At 44.3% G+C, this 17,242-nt stretch overlaps 1 protein-coding gene and 1 pseudogene across 5 annotated transcripts in view; one reads left to right on the top strand and one right to left on the bottom strand.

The window, feature by feature from the left end:
* Window positions 1–17,242, bottom strand: part of LOC121561928 (diacylglycerol kinase delta) — an 85,679-nt gene that overhangs the window by 61,044 nt on the left and 7,393 nt on the right. For all 5 annotated transcript variants that reach the window (XM_041874369.1, XM_041874353.2, XM_041874360.2 and 2 more), the window contains exon 2: window positions 13,694–13,804. In XM_041874369.1, the coding sequence (XP_041730303.1) occupies window positions 13,694–13,804 (111 nt within the window). The remainder of the gene's footprint in view (window positions 1–13,693; window positions 13,805–17,242) is intronic.
* LOC121567017 lies at window positions 5,580–6,519 on the top strand (annotated as a pseudogene).

Raw genomic sequence — 17,242 nt, 5'->3', positions numbered from 1 at the left:
GACAAAGTTGTGGAGAAGTACAGATCAGGGTTGGGTTATAAAAAAATATCCCAAACTTTGAATATCCCACGGAGCACCCTTAAATCCATTATTACAAAATTGAAAGAATATGGCAAAACAACAAACCTGCCAAGAGAGGGCCACCCACCAAAACTCACGGACCAGGCAAGGAGGGCATTGGAGATTGGAGTATCTGTCCATAGGACCACTTTAAGCCGTACACTCCACAGAGCTGGGTTTTACAGATGAGAGCCAGAAAAAAGACATTGCTTAAAGAATAAAATAAGCAAACACGTTTGTGATCGCCAAAAGGCATGTGGGAGACTCCCCAAACATATGGAAGAAGGTACTCTGGTCAGATGAGACTAAAATTTAGCTTTTTGGCCATCAAGGAAAACGCTATGTCTGGCACAAACCCAACACCTCTCATCACCCCGAGAACACCATCCCCACAGTGAATCATGTTGGTGGCAGCATCATGCTGTGGGGATGTTTTTCCATCGGCAGGGACTGGGAAACTGGTCAGAATTGAAGGAATGATGGATGCCGCTAAATACAGGGAAATTCTTGAGGGAAACCTGTTTCAGTCTTACAGAGATTTGAGACTTGGACGGAGGTTCACCTTCCAGCAGGACAATGACCCTAAGCATACTGCTAAAGCAACACTTGAGTGGTTTAAGGGGAAACATTTAAATGTCTTGGAATGGCCTAGTCAAAGCCCAGACCTCAATCCAATTGAGAATCTGTGGTATGTCTTACCAGAGTCATTCGTAGATGGCGGGAAGTAAGCTTGGCTTATATGGTGTCGACTAAAGCTTAAACCATGTATTTAGATTGTAGGTAGGTAGGTATTGTAGTTAGGTATTGTAGGTAGTTTATCTAGGTAGTTATTGTAGGTAATTATTGTAGGTAAGTATTGTATTCGGCTGAGCCCGGTGAAGCACGAGGCTAGCTAACTCACTACCTGGACCAATAAAGCTAGCTAGCTAGCGGGTAGCTGCTGGTAACTATTAGCAACTGTGGATAGTTGTTTCCAATGTTATCTCAGTACCTGTCATTATGCCAGCTAGCTACCTACCATTCAGCTGTTTTTCTAACCTCATTATCTGAAGCGTTAACGTTAGGTAGTTAGTAGCTACTGTACTCGAAATTTAGCTACCTGGATAGCTAATTAAACAATAGCTGGAACGACCTAGCTTTAATATTTGGAGACGCGTTCTCTCCGTTGGGACAGACGCGAACTGGCTGAATCGATTCAGTGGCTAGCTTTTCACTTAACTGGCTAACAGTAGCTACTAAGGGTAAGTTATAACCTACATTTATTTTTGTTTTGACATACTGGTAACCAGAGTCGTTCAAGGGAATTCGGGACATGGGTGACTAGTTAACGTTAGCTTGGCTCTCTGTGTGTTCGTGCCGTGGGAGGAGGGGTTAGCTCGTTGGCAGAGAGCAATGGCTAGCTAGTATGCTAACTATTCTAGCTAACTAACTGGCTGAATAAGTTGACGACGCACTCACTCAAACTGTCAAAACTAACCCAAAACTTAGACACGGACACGAATGATCTGCTTGGCGTGTTAACACACTGGTGGTTTGTTGTAACCGAGTATTGGTGCTAAACTGTGTTATTGGAGGCTGGCATGCTAGTTGGCTTTGGCGTCATAGGATTTGGTGCCCTGGACGGTTTTCATGGAAGAATACTGTACCAAGTTGCTAGCTGAATAAACTAAGTTAGTCTATTCCTAGAAACATTGAACCGCTGTAGTTAACAACAATTTATATAATTTCTAAAGTGGAAGTTGGGAGAGTTATATTTGAGTGTTTCAGTGAAACGTAAGTGAGGGAGGCCCCGCTCTCTCGCTTTCCCAGATGTTTAGTTCATTTCATTCCGATCTCCTTTGTATTATTGTAACCTTTTTCTGTAGCCTGTCAACTATGTGTCTGTCTATCCCTGTTCTCTCCTCTCTGCACAGGCCATACAAGCGCTTCACACCACGTGGCTGTTGCCACTCTAATCTGGTGGTCCCTGCACGCACGACCCACATGGAGTTCCAGGTCTCTGGCAGCCTCTGGAACTGCCGTTCTGTGGCCAACAAGGCAGAGTTCATCTCAGCCTATGCTACCCTCCAGTCCCACGACTTCTTGGCGCTGACTGAAACATGGATTACCACAGAAAACACTGCTACTCCTACTGCTCTTTCCTCGTCTAACCATGTGTTCTCGCATACCCCGAGAGCATCTGGTCAGCGCAGCGGTGGCACTGGAATCCTCATCTCTCCCAAGTGGACATTCTCTCTTTTTCCCCTGACCCATCTGTCTATCTCCTCATTTGAATTCCATGCTGTCACAGTCACTAGCCCATTCAAGCTTAACATCCTTGTCATTTATCGCCCTCCAGGTTCCCTTGGAGAGTTCATCAATGAGCTTGACGCCTTGATAAGTTTCTTTCCTGAGGATGGCTCACCCCTCACAGTTCTGGGTGACTTTAACCTCCCTACGTCTGCCTTTGACTCATTTCTCTCTGCCTCCTTCTTTCCACTCCTTTCCTCTTTTGACTTCACCCTCTCACTGTCCCCCCCTACTCACAAGGCAGGCAATACGCTTGACCTCATCTTTACTAGAAGCTGTTATTCTACTAATCTCACTGCAACTCCCCTCCAAGTCTCCGACCACTACTTTGTATCCTTTTCTCTCTCGCTCTCCTCCAACACTACTCACTCTGCCCCTACTCAGATGGTAATGTGCCGTCGCAACCTTCGCTCTCTCTCTCTCCCGCTACTCTCACCTCTTCCATCCTATCATCTCTTCCCTCTGCTGAGTCCTTCTCCCTCCGATCTCTTGATTCTGCCTCCTCAACCCTCCTCTCCTCCCTTGGCAACCTGCCCGCTTGACCCTATCCCCTCCTCTCTTCTCCAGACCATTTCCGGAGACCTTCTCCCTTACCTCACCTCGCTCATCAACTCATCCTTGACCGCTGGCCATGTCCCTTCCGTCTTCAAGAGGGCGAGAGTTGCACCCCTCCTCAAAAAACCTACACTCGATCCCTCCGATGTCAACAACTACAGACCAGTATCCCTTCTTTCTTTTCTCTCCAAAACTCTTGAGCGTGCCGTCTCTAGCCAACTCTCCTGCTATCTCTCTCAGAATGACCTTCTTGATCCAAACTAGTCAGGTTTCAAGACTGGTCATTCAACTGAGACTGCTCTTCTCTGTGTCACGGAGGCTCTCCGCACTGCTAAAGCTAACTCTCTCTCCTCTGCTCTTATCCTTCTAGACCTATCCGCTGCTTTTGATACTGTGAACCATCAGATCCTCCTCTCCACCCTCTCCGAGTTGGGCATCTCCGGCGCTGCTCACTCTTGGATTGCGTCCTACCTGACAGGTCGCTCCTACCACGTGGCGTGGCGAGAATCTCTCTCCGCACCACGTGCTCTCACCACTGGTGTCCCCCAGGGCTCAGTTCTAGGCCCTCTCCTATTCTCTCTATACACCAAGTCACTTGGCTCTGTCATATCCTCACATGGTCTCTCCTATCATTGCTACGCAGACGACACACAATTCATTTTCTCCTTTCCCCCTTCTGATAACCAGGTGGCGAATCGCATCTCTGCATGTCTGGCAGACATATCAGTGTGGATGTCGGATCACCACCTCAAGCTGAACCTCGGCAAGACGGAGCTGTTCTTCCTCCCGGGGAAGGACTGCCCGCTCCATGATCTCGCCATCACGGTTGACAACTCCATTATGTCCTCTTCCCAGAGTGCAAAGAACCTTGGCGTGACCCTGGACAACACCCTGTCGTTCTCCTCTAACATCAAAGCGGTGACCCGATCCTGCAGGTTCATGCTCTACAACATTTGCAGAGTACGACCCTACCTTACACAGAAAGTGGCACAGGTCCTAATCCAGGCACTCGCTGTTGGCTGGGCTCCCTGCCTGTGCCATTAAACCCCTACAACTTATCCAGAACACCGCAGCCCGTCTGGTGTTCGACCTTCCCAAGTTCTCTCATGTCACCCCGCTCCTCCGCACACTCCACTGGCTTCCAGTTGAGGCTCACATCTACTACAAGACCATGGTGCTTGCCTACAGAGCTGTGAGGGGAACAGCACCTCCTTACCTTCAGGCTTTGATCCTACACCCAAACGAGGGCACTACGTTCATCCACCTCTGGCCTGCTAGCTCCCCTACCTCTACGAAAGCACAGTTCCCGCTCAGCCCAGTCAAAGCTATTTGCTGCTCTGGCACCCCAATGGTGGAACAAGCTCCCCCACGACAGCGGAGTCACTGACCACCTTCCGGAGACACTTGAAACCCTACCTCTTTAAGGAATACCTGGAATAGTATAAAGTAATCCTTCTACCACCCCCCCCACAAATTTTTTTTTTTTTAAAGTGGTTGTCCCACTGGCTATCTTAAGTTGAATGCACCAATTTGTAAGTCGCTCTGGATAAGAGCGTCTGCTAAATGATGTAAATGTAATGTAAATGTTATATCCAGCCAATGTAGGCCCCGTGTAGCTCAGTTGGTAGAGCATGACGCTTGCAACGCCAGGGTTGTGGGTTCGTTTCCCACGGGGGGCCAGTATGAAAATGTATGCACTCACTAACTGTAAGTCGCTCTGGATAAGAGCGTCTGCTAAATGACTAAAATGTAAATGTATGACTTAAAGATTACTGTACACCAGCGGAACCCATCCAACTTGAAAATCTGAGCGGCTAGATGTGCCAAGCTTATAGAGACATACCCCAAGAGACTTGCAGCTGTAATTGCTGCAAAAGGTGGCTCTACAAAGTATTGACTTTGGGGGGGGTCAATAGTTATGCAAGCTCAAGTTCAGTTTTTTTGTCTTATTTCTTGTTTGTTTCACAATGAAAAATATTTTGCATCTTCAAAGTGGTAGGCATGTTGTGTAAATCAAATGATCAAAAAAAAAAAAAAAATCAGCAAAAAAAGAAACGTCCCTTTTTCAGGACCCTGTCTTTCAAATATAATTTGTAAAAATCCAAATAGCTTCACAGATCTTCATTGTAAAGGGCTTAAACACCGTTTCCCATACTTGTTCGATGAAACATAAACAATTAATGAACATGCACCTGTTGAACGGTCGTTAAGACACTAACAGATTACAGACGGTAGGCAATTAAGGTCACAGTTATGAAAACTTAGGACATCCGAACATCACACCTGCGGGACAGGTACAGGATGGCATCAACAACTGTCCGAGTTACACCAGGAACACACAATCATATGTAATATCAATAGAGATGTATACTTTCTGGGTGATTGAAATATTGACTAGCTATCACGCTACCCACTAAAGAAAAAGCTTTAAACTGTAACTAGTGCCTGCAACCTGGTTCAGGTTATCAGTCAACCTACCAGGGTATTTACAAACAGCAGAGAAATTAAATCAACCACATTTATTGATCACATCTTTACGAATGCTGTAGAAATCCGCTCTAAAGCAGTATCCAAATCCATTGGATGTAGTGATCACAATATATAGTTGCCATATCTAGGAAAAACAAAGGCTGGGCCTAATATCGTGTATAAGAGGTCATACAATCTTTTTCGCCATGGCAGCTACCCACTGGGAAGACTCTGTCAAAAGTCTGAAAGGTGTGATTTTAGACATGATGCTGGGGAAGACGGCGGCACTCCAATTCCAGGCTCCGTAGAAGCGGTGAAAAGGCTAAAGGCGTCGGATCTGCAGCTGCGTTTCTGTACCAACGAGACCCAGGCCACACGGGAGGAGTTTGTAGCCAAGCTGCAGAGGATGGGCTTTGATATCTCGGTGTCTGAGGTGTTCTCCCCAGCCCCGGCTGCCGTGGCTGTCCTGAAGGAGAGGGGGCTACGACCCCACCTACTGGTCTATGATGGTGTTGTCCCTGAGTTTGACAGTGTTGAGAAGGCCAACCCAAACTGTGTTGTCATAGGAGACGCAGCAGAGAAGTTCTCCTACCAGAACCTCAACGATGCCTTCAGAGTTCTCATAGGGCTGGAAAAACCAGTGCTGTTCTCTCTGGGCAGAGGGAAGTACGTGGTCCTCTGTAGCTCAGCTGGTAGAGCACGGCGCTTGTAACGCCAAGGTAGTGGGTTCGATCCCCAGGACCACCCATAGACAAAAATGTATGCACGCATGACTGTAAGTCGCTTTGGATAAAAGCGTTTGCTAAATGGCATATTACTACAAAGAGGATGACGGCTTGAAACTGGATGTTGGGGTTTACGTGAAGGCACTGGAGTATGCCTGTGATATAGAAGCTGAGGTCATTGGGAAGCCAGACCCCATGTTCTTTCAGAAAGTTCTAGATGACATGGGGATTCAGTCACACCAGACTCTGATGATTGGTGAATGATGTGGGCGGGGCCCAACACTGTGGAATGAAGGGTGTCCAAGTGAGGACAGGAAAATACAGACCCAGTGATGAGAAGCACCCCACAGTGACAGCTGATGGCTATGTGGACAACCTGGCGGAGGCTGTGGATACCATCCTGAAGCTCCGGGGCCAGTGAGGAGAGGACCAGGAAGAACCACCCTCACCACCACAATACACCATACACACACAATTACTGACTACTACTAGTACGACCTGACAACAGGGAGTAACCCACTAACATAGAGAGCCATGGAGGAGATAGAAGAACAGTCTTATAAGAGATAGAGCCATGTTGGAGCCAAGATGGAGGAGATAGAAGAACACTTTCTTAAAAGAGATAGAGCAAGAGAAGGTACTGTAGAAACATAGTTCAAGTAGCCCGTCTTTGCTAGAGCAAGAGAGCTATGCAGGATGATACTGGGTCAGAGGGTAGCTAGTTAGGTAAGTTAATAACCTCATGGTCAGAGGGTAGCTAGTTAGGTAAGTTAATAACCTCGTGGTCAGAGGGTAGCTAGTTAGGCAAGTTAATAACCTCGTGGTCAGAGGGTAGCTAGTTAGGTAAGTTAATAACCTCATGTTTACCTGAAGGTGCCTAAAGCCAGTTGTCTGGCCTCTTTACACAATGAGTGTAGACTATAATGGAATCCATCCTATAGCTCTATTTCACACAGTCAACTGCTTTAGAGTATCAATCAATCAGCAACCCTAGCTCTGAGGGGTCTCTGTGTACACACTGGGACCGCATTACCGTAATGACTATGGATGTTGATTTTCTCATTGCTATGCTAATAATGAAACAATGTAGCATTTATAACATTCAGAGTAGAGGTCAGGACATTGATAAGGACGTTGACGTTGTGCAATAAAAATTCCTGATGGACTCCGTTGGCTCACTGCCTCTGGTAATGTAGTCATGTAGATGCCGCTGTGGCTTGGACTGGTGTGTACAGAATCTATATCTGCTACTAGTGTTCTCATCCTCACACACACACACACACACACCCATACACACAACCTTGACACAGTTAAAGAGCAGGACAGAACCTTGACAGAAGCTTTGACTAATCACATTCTGAAGGGTTCTAGAACAGGAGAACAATTTATCCTGAACACTCCAAGAGATGTTGAACATCTTTGTCTTCTCTTTAGTCATTTTGTTCTGCCAAATCTTGGTGGGAGCCATTGTCATCATAGACTGTTTTTAAGTGCTCAAGGCCCTAGTGTGTGTGTTGTGTGTGTGTGTGTGTGTGTGTGTGTGTGTGTGTGTGTGTGTGTGTGTGTGTGTGTGTGTGTGTGCACAGCCTTGGCCCTGAGTTGTAGCCGAGTTCATATCCCAACAGTCTTTGTTAGACTACAACAAGCCATTGGAAGTGGGAGGAGTCTGTGGGTGAGATGGTCAACATTGGAAGTGGGAGGAGTCTGTGGGTGAGAGACGGTCCACATTATAACTAGGGATGTGGTGCTGCCGTGGCGCGGTGGAGCGGCTCTCCCTCACTGTTTTCAATTTGAGAATAGACAGAGCTGGTAAAAATATTTCTGAAAAAATTTATTCTGATAAATTCTGAATAAATTATATTGAATTACCACAAAAATTCCATGAAAATGATAGAATGTGTAGGCTATAGCAGCCTATATGTAGGTAAATGGTGGTTTCTTCCCTGTCTGAATGTGTAGGCTATAGCAGCCTACCAGAAACCTACCACTTCTACTGCGAATGTAGACTAACTGATCCACCCTGCTGTCAGAGTGCTTAGCTTACAGAAACCTACCACTTCTACTGCGTTTGCAGACTAACTGATCCGCCCTAGTGCTTAGCTTACAGAAACCTACCACTTCTACTGCGTTTGCAGACTAACTGATCCGCCCTAGTGCTTAGCTTACAGAAACCTACCACTTCTACTGCGTATGCAGACTAACTGATCCGCCCTACTGTCAGAGTGCTTAGCTTACAGAAACCTACCACTTCTACTGCGTATGCAGACTAACTGATCCACCCTAGTGCTTAGCTTACAGAAACCTACCACTTCTACTGCGTATGCAGACTAACTGATCCGCCCTACTGTCAGAGTGCTTAGCTTACAGAAACCTACCACTTCTACTGCGTATGCAGACTAACTGATCCACCCTAGTGCTTAGCTTACAGAAACCTACCACTTCTACTGCGTATGCAGACTAACTGATCCGCCCTACTGTCAGAGTGCTTAGCTTACAGAAACCTACCACTTCTACTGCGTTTGCAGACTAACTGATCCGCCCTAGTGCTTAGCTTACAGAAACCTACCACTTCTACTGCGTTTGCAGACTAACTGATCCGCCCTAGTGCTTAGCTTACAGAAACCTACCACTTCTACTGCGTATGCAGACTAACTGATCCGCCCTACTGTCAGAGTGCTTAGCTTACAGAAACCTACCACTTCTACTGCGTATGCAGACTAACTGATCCACCCTAGTGCTTAGCTTACAGAAACCTACCACTTCTACTGCGTATGCAGACTAACTGATCCGCCCTACTGTCAGAGTGCTTAGCTTACAGAAACCTACCACTTCTACTGCGTATGCAGACTAACTGATCCACCCTAGTGCTTAGCTTACAGAAACCTACCACTTCTACTGCGTATGCAGACTAACTGATCCACCACACCAATGAGCTCTAGGATCCAAATTCACAGTGTCTGCCTTGATGTTCATAAAACTCCACGGACCCCCTCTTGCGATGTGGAGCCCCGAACGATATGTGACCACTTGGTTACGGTGCTGTCCTTTCAGCATCACTTAAAGTAACCCTAATAATCATGCCTAATAGTCCTACTCATTTAGTTTTACTATAATTATTGCAAATAAAATGTAACTTATCACAATGGTACTTGTTTAGTCAAGTTAGAGCAAAGCTGAATTAGTCTCGTAATGATTCATTAGTATATGATTAAGTAGCCTATTTGACATAACATAACCTAATATAATAGCAGTGTAGCATAGTATGCCTGTAAGATGTTACACCAAAAACACCTCTTCAGTCATTTTTTATCTGAAGCTGAATAGTCAAATGTTTTCCTCGTGGATGATGCGTCCAAAACTCAACAGAGCACGCAACTAGGAGCTACACCACTGATAACTCAGCTGAATGCAACGCCAGGGTTGTGGGTTCATTTCCCACGGTGGGCCAGTATGAAAATGTATGCACTCACTAACTAAGTCGCTCTGGATAAGAGCGTCTGCTAAATGACTAAAATGTAAATGTAAATACAATAAGTTTTGTAGTGATTCCTATGTTGAAGATGTAAAGAATATTTGCTGGTCTGTGGTGTGTAATGACGGGAAACCAGACGCTGCACAATTTATGAAATTGCTTATTCCAGTTACTAATAAGCATGCACCCATTAAGAAAATGACGGTAAGAAATGTTAAATCCCTGTGGATTGATGAGGAAATGAAAAATTATATGGTTGAGAGGGATGAGGCAAAAGGAATGGCAAATAAGTCTGGCTGCACAGACAATTGGTACAGATAGATCACAAAACCCACTGATATTACCAACTACTTTAATGATTTTTTTCATTGGAAAGATTACCAATTTAGGCATGACATTCCAACAACAAATTCTGAATCTCCACATCAATGCATAACTGACCAAATTATGAAAGACAAGCATTGTAATTTTGAATTCTGTAAAGTGAGTGTGGAAGAGGTGAAACAATTATTGTTGTGTATCAACAATGACAAGCCACCTGGGTCTGACAACATGGATGGAAAATTACTGAGGATGATAGCATATGACATTGCCACTCCTTTGGAAAAAATGGTGTTTGACCAGATACAATGCTATTTCACAGTAAACAAATAAACAGATTTTCAGTACGATACTTACAAAAATGACTGATGATAGGCTGAGAGAAATGTATAATAAAAAGATTGTGGGAGCTGTTTTGTTAGACTTCAGTGCAGCTTTTGACATTATCGATCATAATCTGCTGCTGGAAAAACGTATGTGTTATGGCTTTACATCCCCTGCTATATTATGGATCGACAGTTACCTGTCTAACAGAACACAGAGGGTGTTCTTGAATGGAAGCCTCTCTAACATAATCCAGGTAAAGTCAGGCATTTCCCAGGGCAGCTGTCAAGGCCCCTTACTTTTTCAAATCTGTACTAATGACCTGTCACTGGCTCTGAGTAAAGCCTGTGTGTCTGTCAGTGGTGATTTTAAGTGGGATGCATGCCAGCAAAGCCACTACACAACACAACACAAGACTAAACAATACATTAACTGCACTATAACGGTGACAAACGGTGCCCACAAACTGTTAGGGCCTAGATAAAGCTGTCCCAACAGCAGAGTCCCAACACCTTACCACTGCTACACCTGGCTATCAGCAGAGCCTTGTCTGACAGTGAAACAGTTCATTCAGCCTAATTTACTGCCTTTAAAAACAACATAGCTGATATGGCTGACTTGCTTAAACAAAATGTGGTTTCTACTGACAATTGAGATGTACAAACTATGGCATAAGGGGACAACAAGCGGATAAAAGGCAATCCGTCATTTCGATTAAGACATTAATGAACGAGCTAGGAGGGACGTAGTCAATATAATTATTTGTTCAGCACTTGAAATGTACAGCGACAGAATTCAGAACATGGGCCATTCTTACACTGTTCTCCCTGTACACCATGTCAGAACCGTAGGATAAATAAAGGGGGCATATAAGCAGACAATGTAATCAATATTCGATGATTACTTTCTTTAAAACAGGTTATAGGCTACATGTGCACCACCAAGTCAGAACAGTAGGCGAAATTAAGAGGGGGTAAAGGGACCAAATTATTAGGGCTACTAACAGCTTACTACACAACATACACTTAGTATTACATTCTTAGCTACAGTATACATATCTCCCTGGCATATTACATAATTTTAGCAGCAGCATACAATACATTTTTGGACTCACCTTGTTGTGCTGTGCTCACTTGAACAGGAAGGTGGCGCGGCGGTCCTTCATGGGCAAATTTTGTCATCAAACTTTGTAATCAAAGTCTGGCATTCTCTGGATTTATGGTGCTTTCAAGACAACTGGGAAATTGGAAAAAAAACAAGGTCGAATCATGATGACGTCAGTGATCTTCAGGTCGTAGCCCTAGAAAGAGGCCAGAGTTTCCGATTTACAATTCCGAGTTGGATGACCGTTGAAAACGTTTTTTTCCCAGTAGGAGCTCATTTTTTCCAGAGTTCTCAGTTGTCTTGAACTCACTGAAGTCAGATTTCCCACTTTCGAGTTAACAGTTGTTTTGAGCGTGGCACAAATCATGCTTCATTGACAGCATGGCCAATATTGAATGTTTATCATTTTAAGCTTGGAAAAAATACCCTTAATCGCAGACTTGGGACCACACAGCCAGTCCACTGAATAGCAGGCTAGTGATTGCTTTGCAATGCTTGCAGTTAGCCACTGATTCCTATAATTTCTCTTCATTATTTCTCTTCATATGACAAGGATTAAAAAGGATTTGCCACTAGATTGTCAACTTGATTCATGATGATGACTGCTAGATAAGATCAGTCCAATCATGATCAGTCCAATCAAAGCTACTGTAGATATAACGTGATTTGAGATGTAATTTTATCTGTGGCCAATGATCTTGAGCCTTCTTGGATGGGCACTTCTAATGTAACTCTATGGCAGCACCCAAGGGGCTTGAATGTTCGAACGCTACCCTTAGACTTGGCGGTGACGTAGTGTCCACATGAGTGACAGAAAACTGAGACAATCACAGCGCAACTAGGGAACATTACCAACCCCTACGCTCTGGCTGCCCCACCACCACAGAAAGCACTGAGCTAGGCTGAAATACCTGCATTTTGGAGCTGCCTTACTCAAGAAAGCCAAAAAGAGACCATGTTTGTATGCGGCTTTATTAACTATTAAATGTTGTTTTGTTTTTTACATTGTTTGCAAACTGATATGTGGCACGTATTAATGCCAAAATAACATGCAAAACAGGCAAGCTTTTTTTATAGCACCTGCCCTGAATGACGGGTCGCCACTGGTGTCTATGTATGCTGATGACTCAGCTACCACAACAAGCAAAATCACTGCAACACTTAACAAAGAGCTGCAGTCAGTTCCAGAATGGGTGGTATGAAATAAATGAGTCCTACATATCCCAAAAACTAAAAGCATTGTATTTTGGACAAATCATTCCCTAAACCCTAAACCTCAACTAAATCTTGTAATGAATAATGTGGAAATTGAGCAAGTTGAGGAGACTAAACTGCTTGGTGTAACACTGGATTATAAACTGTCATGGTCAAAACATATTGATGCAACAGTAGCTAAGATGGGGAGAGGTCTGTCTATAATAAAGCGCTACTCTGCCTTCTTAACAACGCTATCAACAAGGCAGGTCCGACAGGCCCTAGTTTTGTCGCACCTGGACTACTGTCCAGTTGTGTGGTCAGGTGCCACAAAGAGGGACTTAGGAACATTTTAATTTGCCCAGAACAGGGCACCACGGCTGTCCCTTATATGCACACGGAGAGCTAACATTAATAATATGCATGTCAATCTCTTCTGGCTCAAAGTAGAGGAGAGGTTGACTTCATCACTACTTGTATTTGTGAGAAGTATTGACATGTTGAATGCATGAGCTGTCTGTTTAAACTACTAGCACACAGCTCAGACACCCATGCATACCCAAGACATGCCACCAGAGGTCTTTTCACAGTCCCCAAGTCCAGAACAGACTATGGGAGGTGCATAGTAATACATAGAGCCATGACTACATGGAACTCTATTCCACATCAAGTAACTCATGCAAGCAGTAAAATCTGATTAAAAAAAAAACTGATAAAATACACCTTATAGAACAGAGGGGACTGTGAAGAGACACACGCATACACATGATAACATATGCACTATACACACACGTACACATGGATTTTGTGTTGTAGATATGTGGTAGTAGAGTAGTGGCCAGAGGACACACACTTAACGTGTTGTGAAATCTGTTGAGAAATGTACTGTAATGTTTAAAAATATATATATATAACTGACTTAATTTTGCTGGACCCCAGGAAGTGGTGATAGATAATAAATACAAATACGTGATTATGTCCCAATACTTTTGGTCCCCTAAAATGGCTGTATTTCTAAACGGTTCACCCGATATGGATGAAAATACCCTCAAATTAATAGTAATTGTATCATTTCAAAACCAAAGTGCTGGAGTACAGAGCCAAAACAAAAAAATATGTGTCACTGTCCCAATACTTTTGGAGCTCACTGTATATATAAAGAGTAAAGATTCATACCAACCTTGGCAGTCTGGGCATAGTAAAGAGTCTTCCCACGCAGTTTGAAGTAGCGTCTCTTCCAGCGCTGGAACGAGTTGGTCTGCTTTATCAATTTGCCCTCCTTCAGGATTGTCTGCACAGGAGGACAACATAGGGAGACTAGAGTCAGAGACGTACCATCCTCCCAAACACACACACACACACACACACGCACGCACGCACGCACAAACACAACCACCAGTGATGCATGGGACCATCCATGTGCAGCCTTATCAAAACATCAACCCCATGACTATATAAAAGGGTAATAATATAATATCATTGTGAACCACACAACCTTCTCTCGGGAACGGCCGTGAAATAGGGTGTATAATCCCCTCAGAGCTGCACTAACAATGCCAGCCATTCATGACGTCTGAACGATGTCTCTCTCAACCTAGCCTAACAAAACAAACAAAAAAACATGTATGCATTCACTAACTGTAAGTCGCTCTGGATAAGAGTGTCTGCTAAATGACTAAAAATGTAAAAATTTAAAAATAAGACTGCTAAATACTTAGTTGAATAGTAAACCAATACCTACCCGGACTATCTGCATTGAACTCTTTTTACTCTGCACTGCTGTTACTGTTTATTGTCTATACTGTTGCCTAATCACTTTATGCCTACCTATACAGTGAGGGGAAAAAAGTATTTGATCCCCTGCTGATTTTGTACATTTGCCCACTGACAAAGAAATGATCAGTCTATTATTTTAATGGTAGGTTTATTTGAACAGTGAGAGACAGAATAACAATAAAAAAATCCAGAAAAACGCATGTCAAAAATGTTATAAATTGATTTGCATTTTAATGAGGGAAATAAGTATTTGACCCCTCTGCAAAACATGACTTAGTACTTGGTGGCAAAAGCCTTTTTGGCAATCACAGAGGTCAGACGTTTCTTGTAGTTGGCCACCAGGTTTGCACACATCTCAGGAGGGATTTTGTCCCACTCCTCTTTGCAGATCTTCTCCAAGTCATTAAGGTTTCGAGGCTGACGTTTGGCAACTCAAACCTTCAGCTCCCTCCACAGATTTTCTATGGGATTAAGGTCTGGAGACTGGCTAGGCCACTCTAGGACCTTAATATGCTTCTTCTTGAGCCACTCCTTTGTTGCCTTGGCCGTGTGTTTTGGGTAATTGTCATGCTGGAATACCCATCCACGACCCATTTTCAATGCCCTGGCTGAGGGAAGGGGGTTCTCACCCAAGATTTGAAGGTACATGGCCCCGTCCATCATCCCTTTGATGCGGTGAAGTTGTCCTGTCCCCTTAGCAGAAAAACACCCCCAAAGCATAATGTTTCCACCTCCATGTTTCACGGTGGGGATGGTGTTCTTGGGGTCATAGGCAGCATTCCTCCTCCTCCAAACACGGCGAGTTGAGTTGATGCCAAAGAGCTCCATTTTGGTCTCATCTGACCACAACACTTTCACCCAGTTCTCCTCTGAATCAACAGCTCATCATAGTAGCTAGCATACTTTGAAGTTGACAGTTTGCTGGTTTTTCTCTAGCGGACTAAACTCCACTACATGAAGGACGTTTCTGATTAATCCACCAACAGAGTGGAGCAGAGACCAGGCTTTGTTGAATCTAGCTCCGACTACATCGATTCGCCCAAGGTCAATACTTCAAAATGTTTAATTATGAAACGCCTACTGCGTACCTATGTTTGTCTTCTATAGTTGCATGTCTTTCTTTGTTTGCTGAAATCCATACTTTTTCACCAAATGAAAGGAGGGAACGTCTAGCAACCCAAAGGTTGCGTGTTCGAATTACATCACGGACAACTTTAGCATTTTAGCAACATTTCAACTACTTACTACTTTTTAGCTACTTTGCAACTACTTAGCATGTTAGCTAACCCTTCCCCTAACCTTAACCCTTTAACATATCTCCCCTAACCCTGATGGATGGATGACGCTGGAGGGGATGGACGCAATTTTAAAGGCTCCTGACCAATTGTGCTATTTTGTGTGTTTTCTTTGCGCTTTTGTAACTTTGTTTTGTACATAATGTTTCCGCCATCGTTTCCTGTGACCAAAAAGCGCTTCTGGGCATCAGAACATCGATTACTCACCTCGAACTGGACGAGGATCTTTTCTTTAATGAGTCGGACGTATACTGCTCTTCCCGGACCAGGCCCAAATCCACGTCATTCATAAGAAGAGGAGACAAGCCGGATGCCTGGCGAGACTTTACCCTCCGTTCTACTGGCTAACGTGCAATCACTGGAGAATAAACTGGATGAGCTCCGTTTGAGACTATCCTATCAACATTAAAAACTGTAATATCCTATGTTTCACTGAGTCATTGCTGAACAAGGACATGGAAAATATACAGTTAGCTGGGTTTTCAGTGCATCAGCAAGACAGAACAGCAGCCTCCGGTAAGATCGGCTAGTGCGCAATCTCTCAAGGTTTTGCTCACTTGAGTTTGAGTACCTCATGATCAGCTGTAGACCACACTATCTATCAAGAGAGTTTTCATCTATGCTCTTTGTAGCTGTCTATTTAACATTTTAGTCATTTAGCAGACGGTCTTATCCAGAGCGACTTACAGTTAGTGAGTGCATACATCTTCATATTGGCCCCCCGTGGGAATCGAACCCACAACCCTGGCATTGCAAGCGCCATGCTCTACCAACTGAGCTACACGGGACCGGTGTATTTACCCCCACAAACCAATGCTGGCACTAAGAACGCACTCAACGAGCTATATGAGGCCATAAGCAAACAAGAAAATGCTCATCGAGGCAGCGCTCCTAGTAGCCGGGGATTTTAAAGCTGGAAAACTGACATCCGTTTGATCTAACTTCTACCAGTTACTAATCTCGCCCTCCATTTGGCAAATCTGACCATAACTATATCCTCCTGATTCCTGCTTACAAGCAAAAACTCAAACAGGAAGTACCAATACTCAATACGGAAGTGGTCCGATGAAGCGGATGCTAAGCTACCGGACTGTTTTGCTAGCACAGACTGGAATATGTTCCGGGATTCATCCGATGGCATTGAGGAGTATACCACATCAGTAACTGGCTTCATTAATAAGTGACTCGAAGATGTCGTTTCCACAGTGACCATACATACATATCCCAACCAGAAGCCATGGATTACAGGCAACATCCGCACTGAGCTAAAGGCTTGAGATATACGGAAACGTATAAGAAATCCCGCTAAGCCCTCCAACGAACCATCAAACAGGCAAAGCTTCAATACAGGACTAAGATCGAATCCTACTACACCGGCTCTGACGCTCGTCGAATGTGGTAGGGCTTGCAAACTATCACGGATTACAAAAGGAAACCCAGCCATGAGCTGCCCAATGATGCGAGCCTACCAGACGAGCTAAATTCCTTCTATGCTCGCTTCGAGGCAAGCAACACTTAACCATGCATGAGAGCACCAGCTGTTCCGGACGACTGTGTGATCACATTTTCCATAGCCGATGTGAGTAAGACCTTTACACAGGTTAACATTCACAAGGCTGCGTCGCCAGACGGATTACCAGGACGCATACTCAGAGAAT

Source organism: Coregonus clupeaformis, chromosome 5, assembly GCF_020615455.1.
Source record: "Coregonus clupeaformis isolate EN_2021a chromosome 5, ASM2061545v1, whole genome shotgun sequence".
Taxonomy (NCBI): domain Eukaryota; kingdom Metazoa; phylum Chordata; class Actinopteri; order Salmoniformes; family Salmonidae; genus Coregonus; species Coregonus clupeaformis.
The sequence above is the reverse complement of the archived record's forward strand: the minus strand, read 5'-3'. Positions and strand labels throughout refer to the sequence as shown.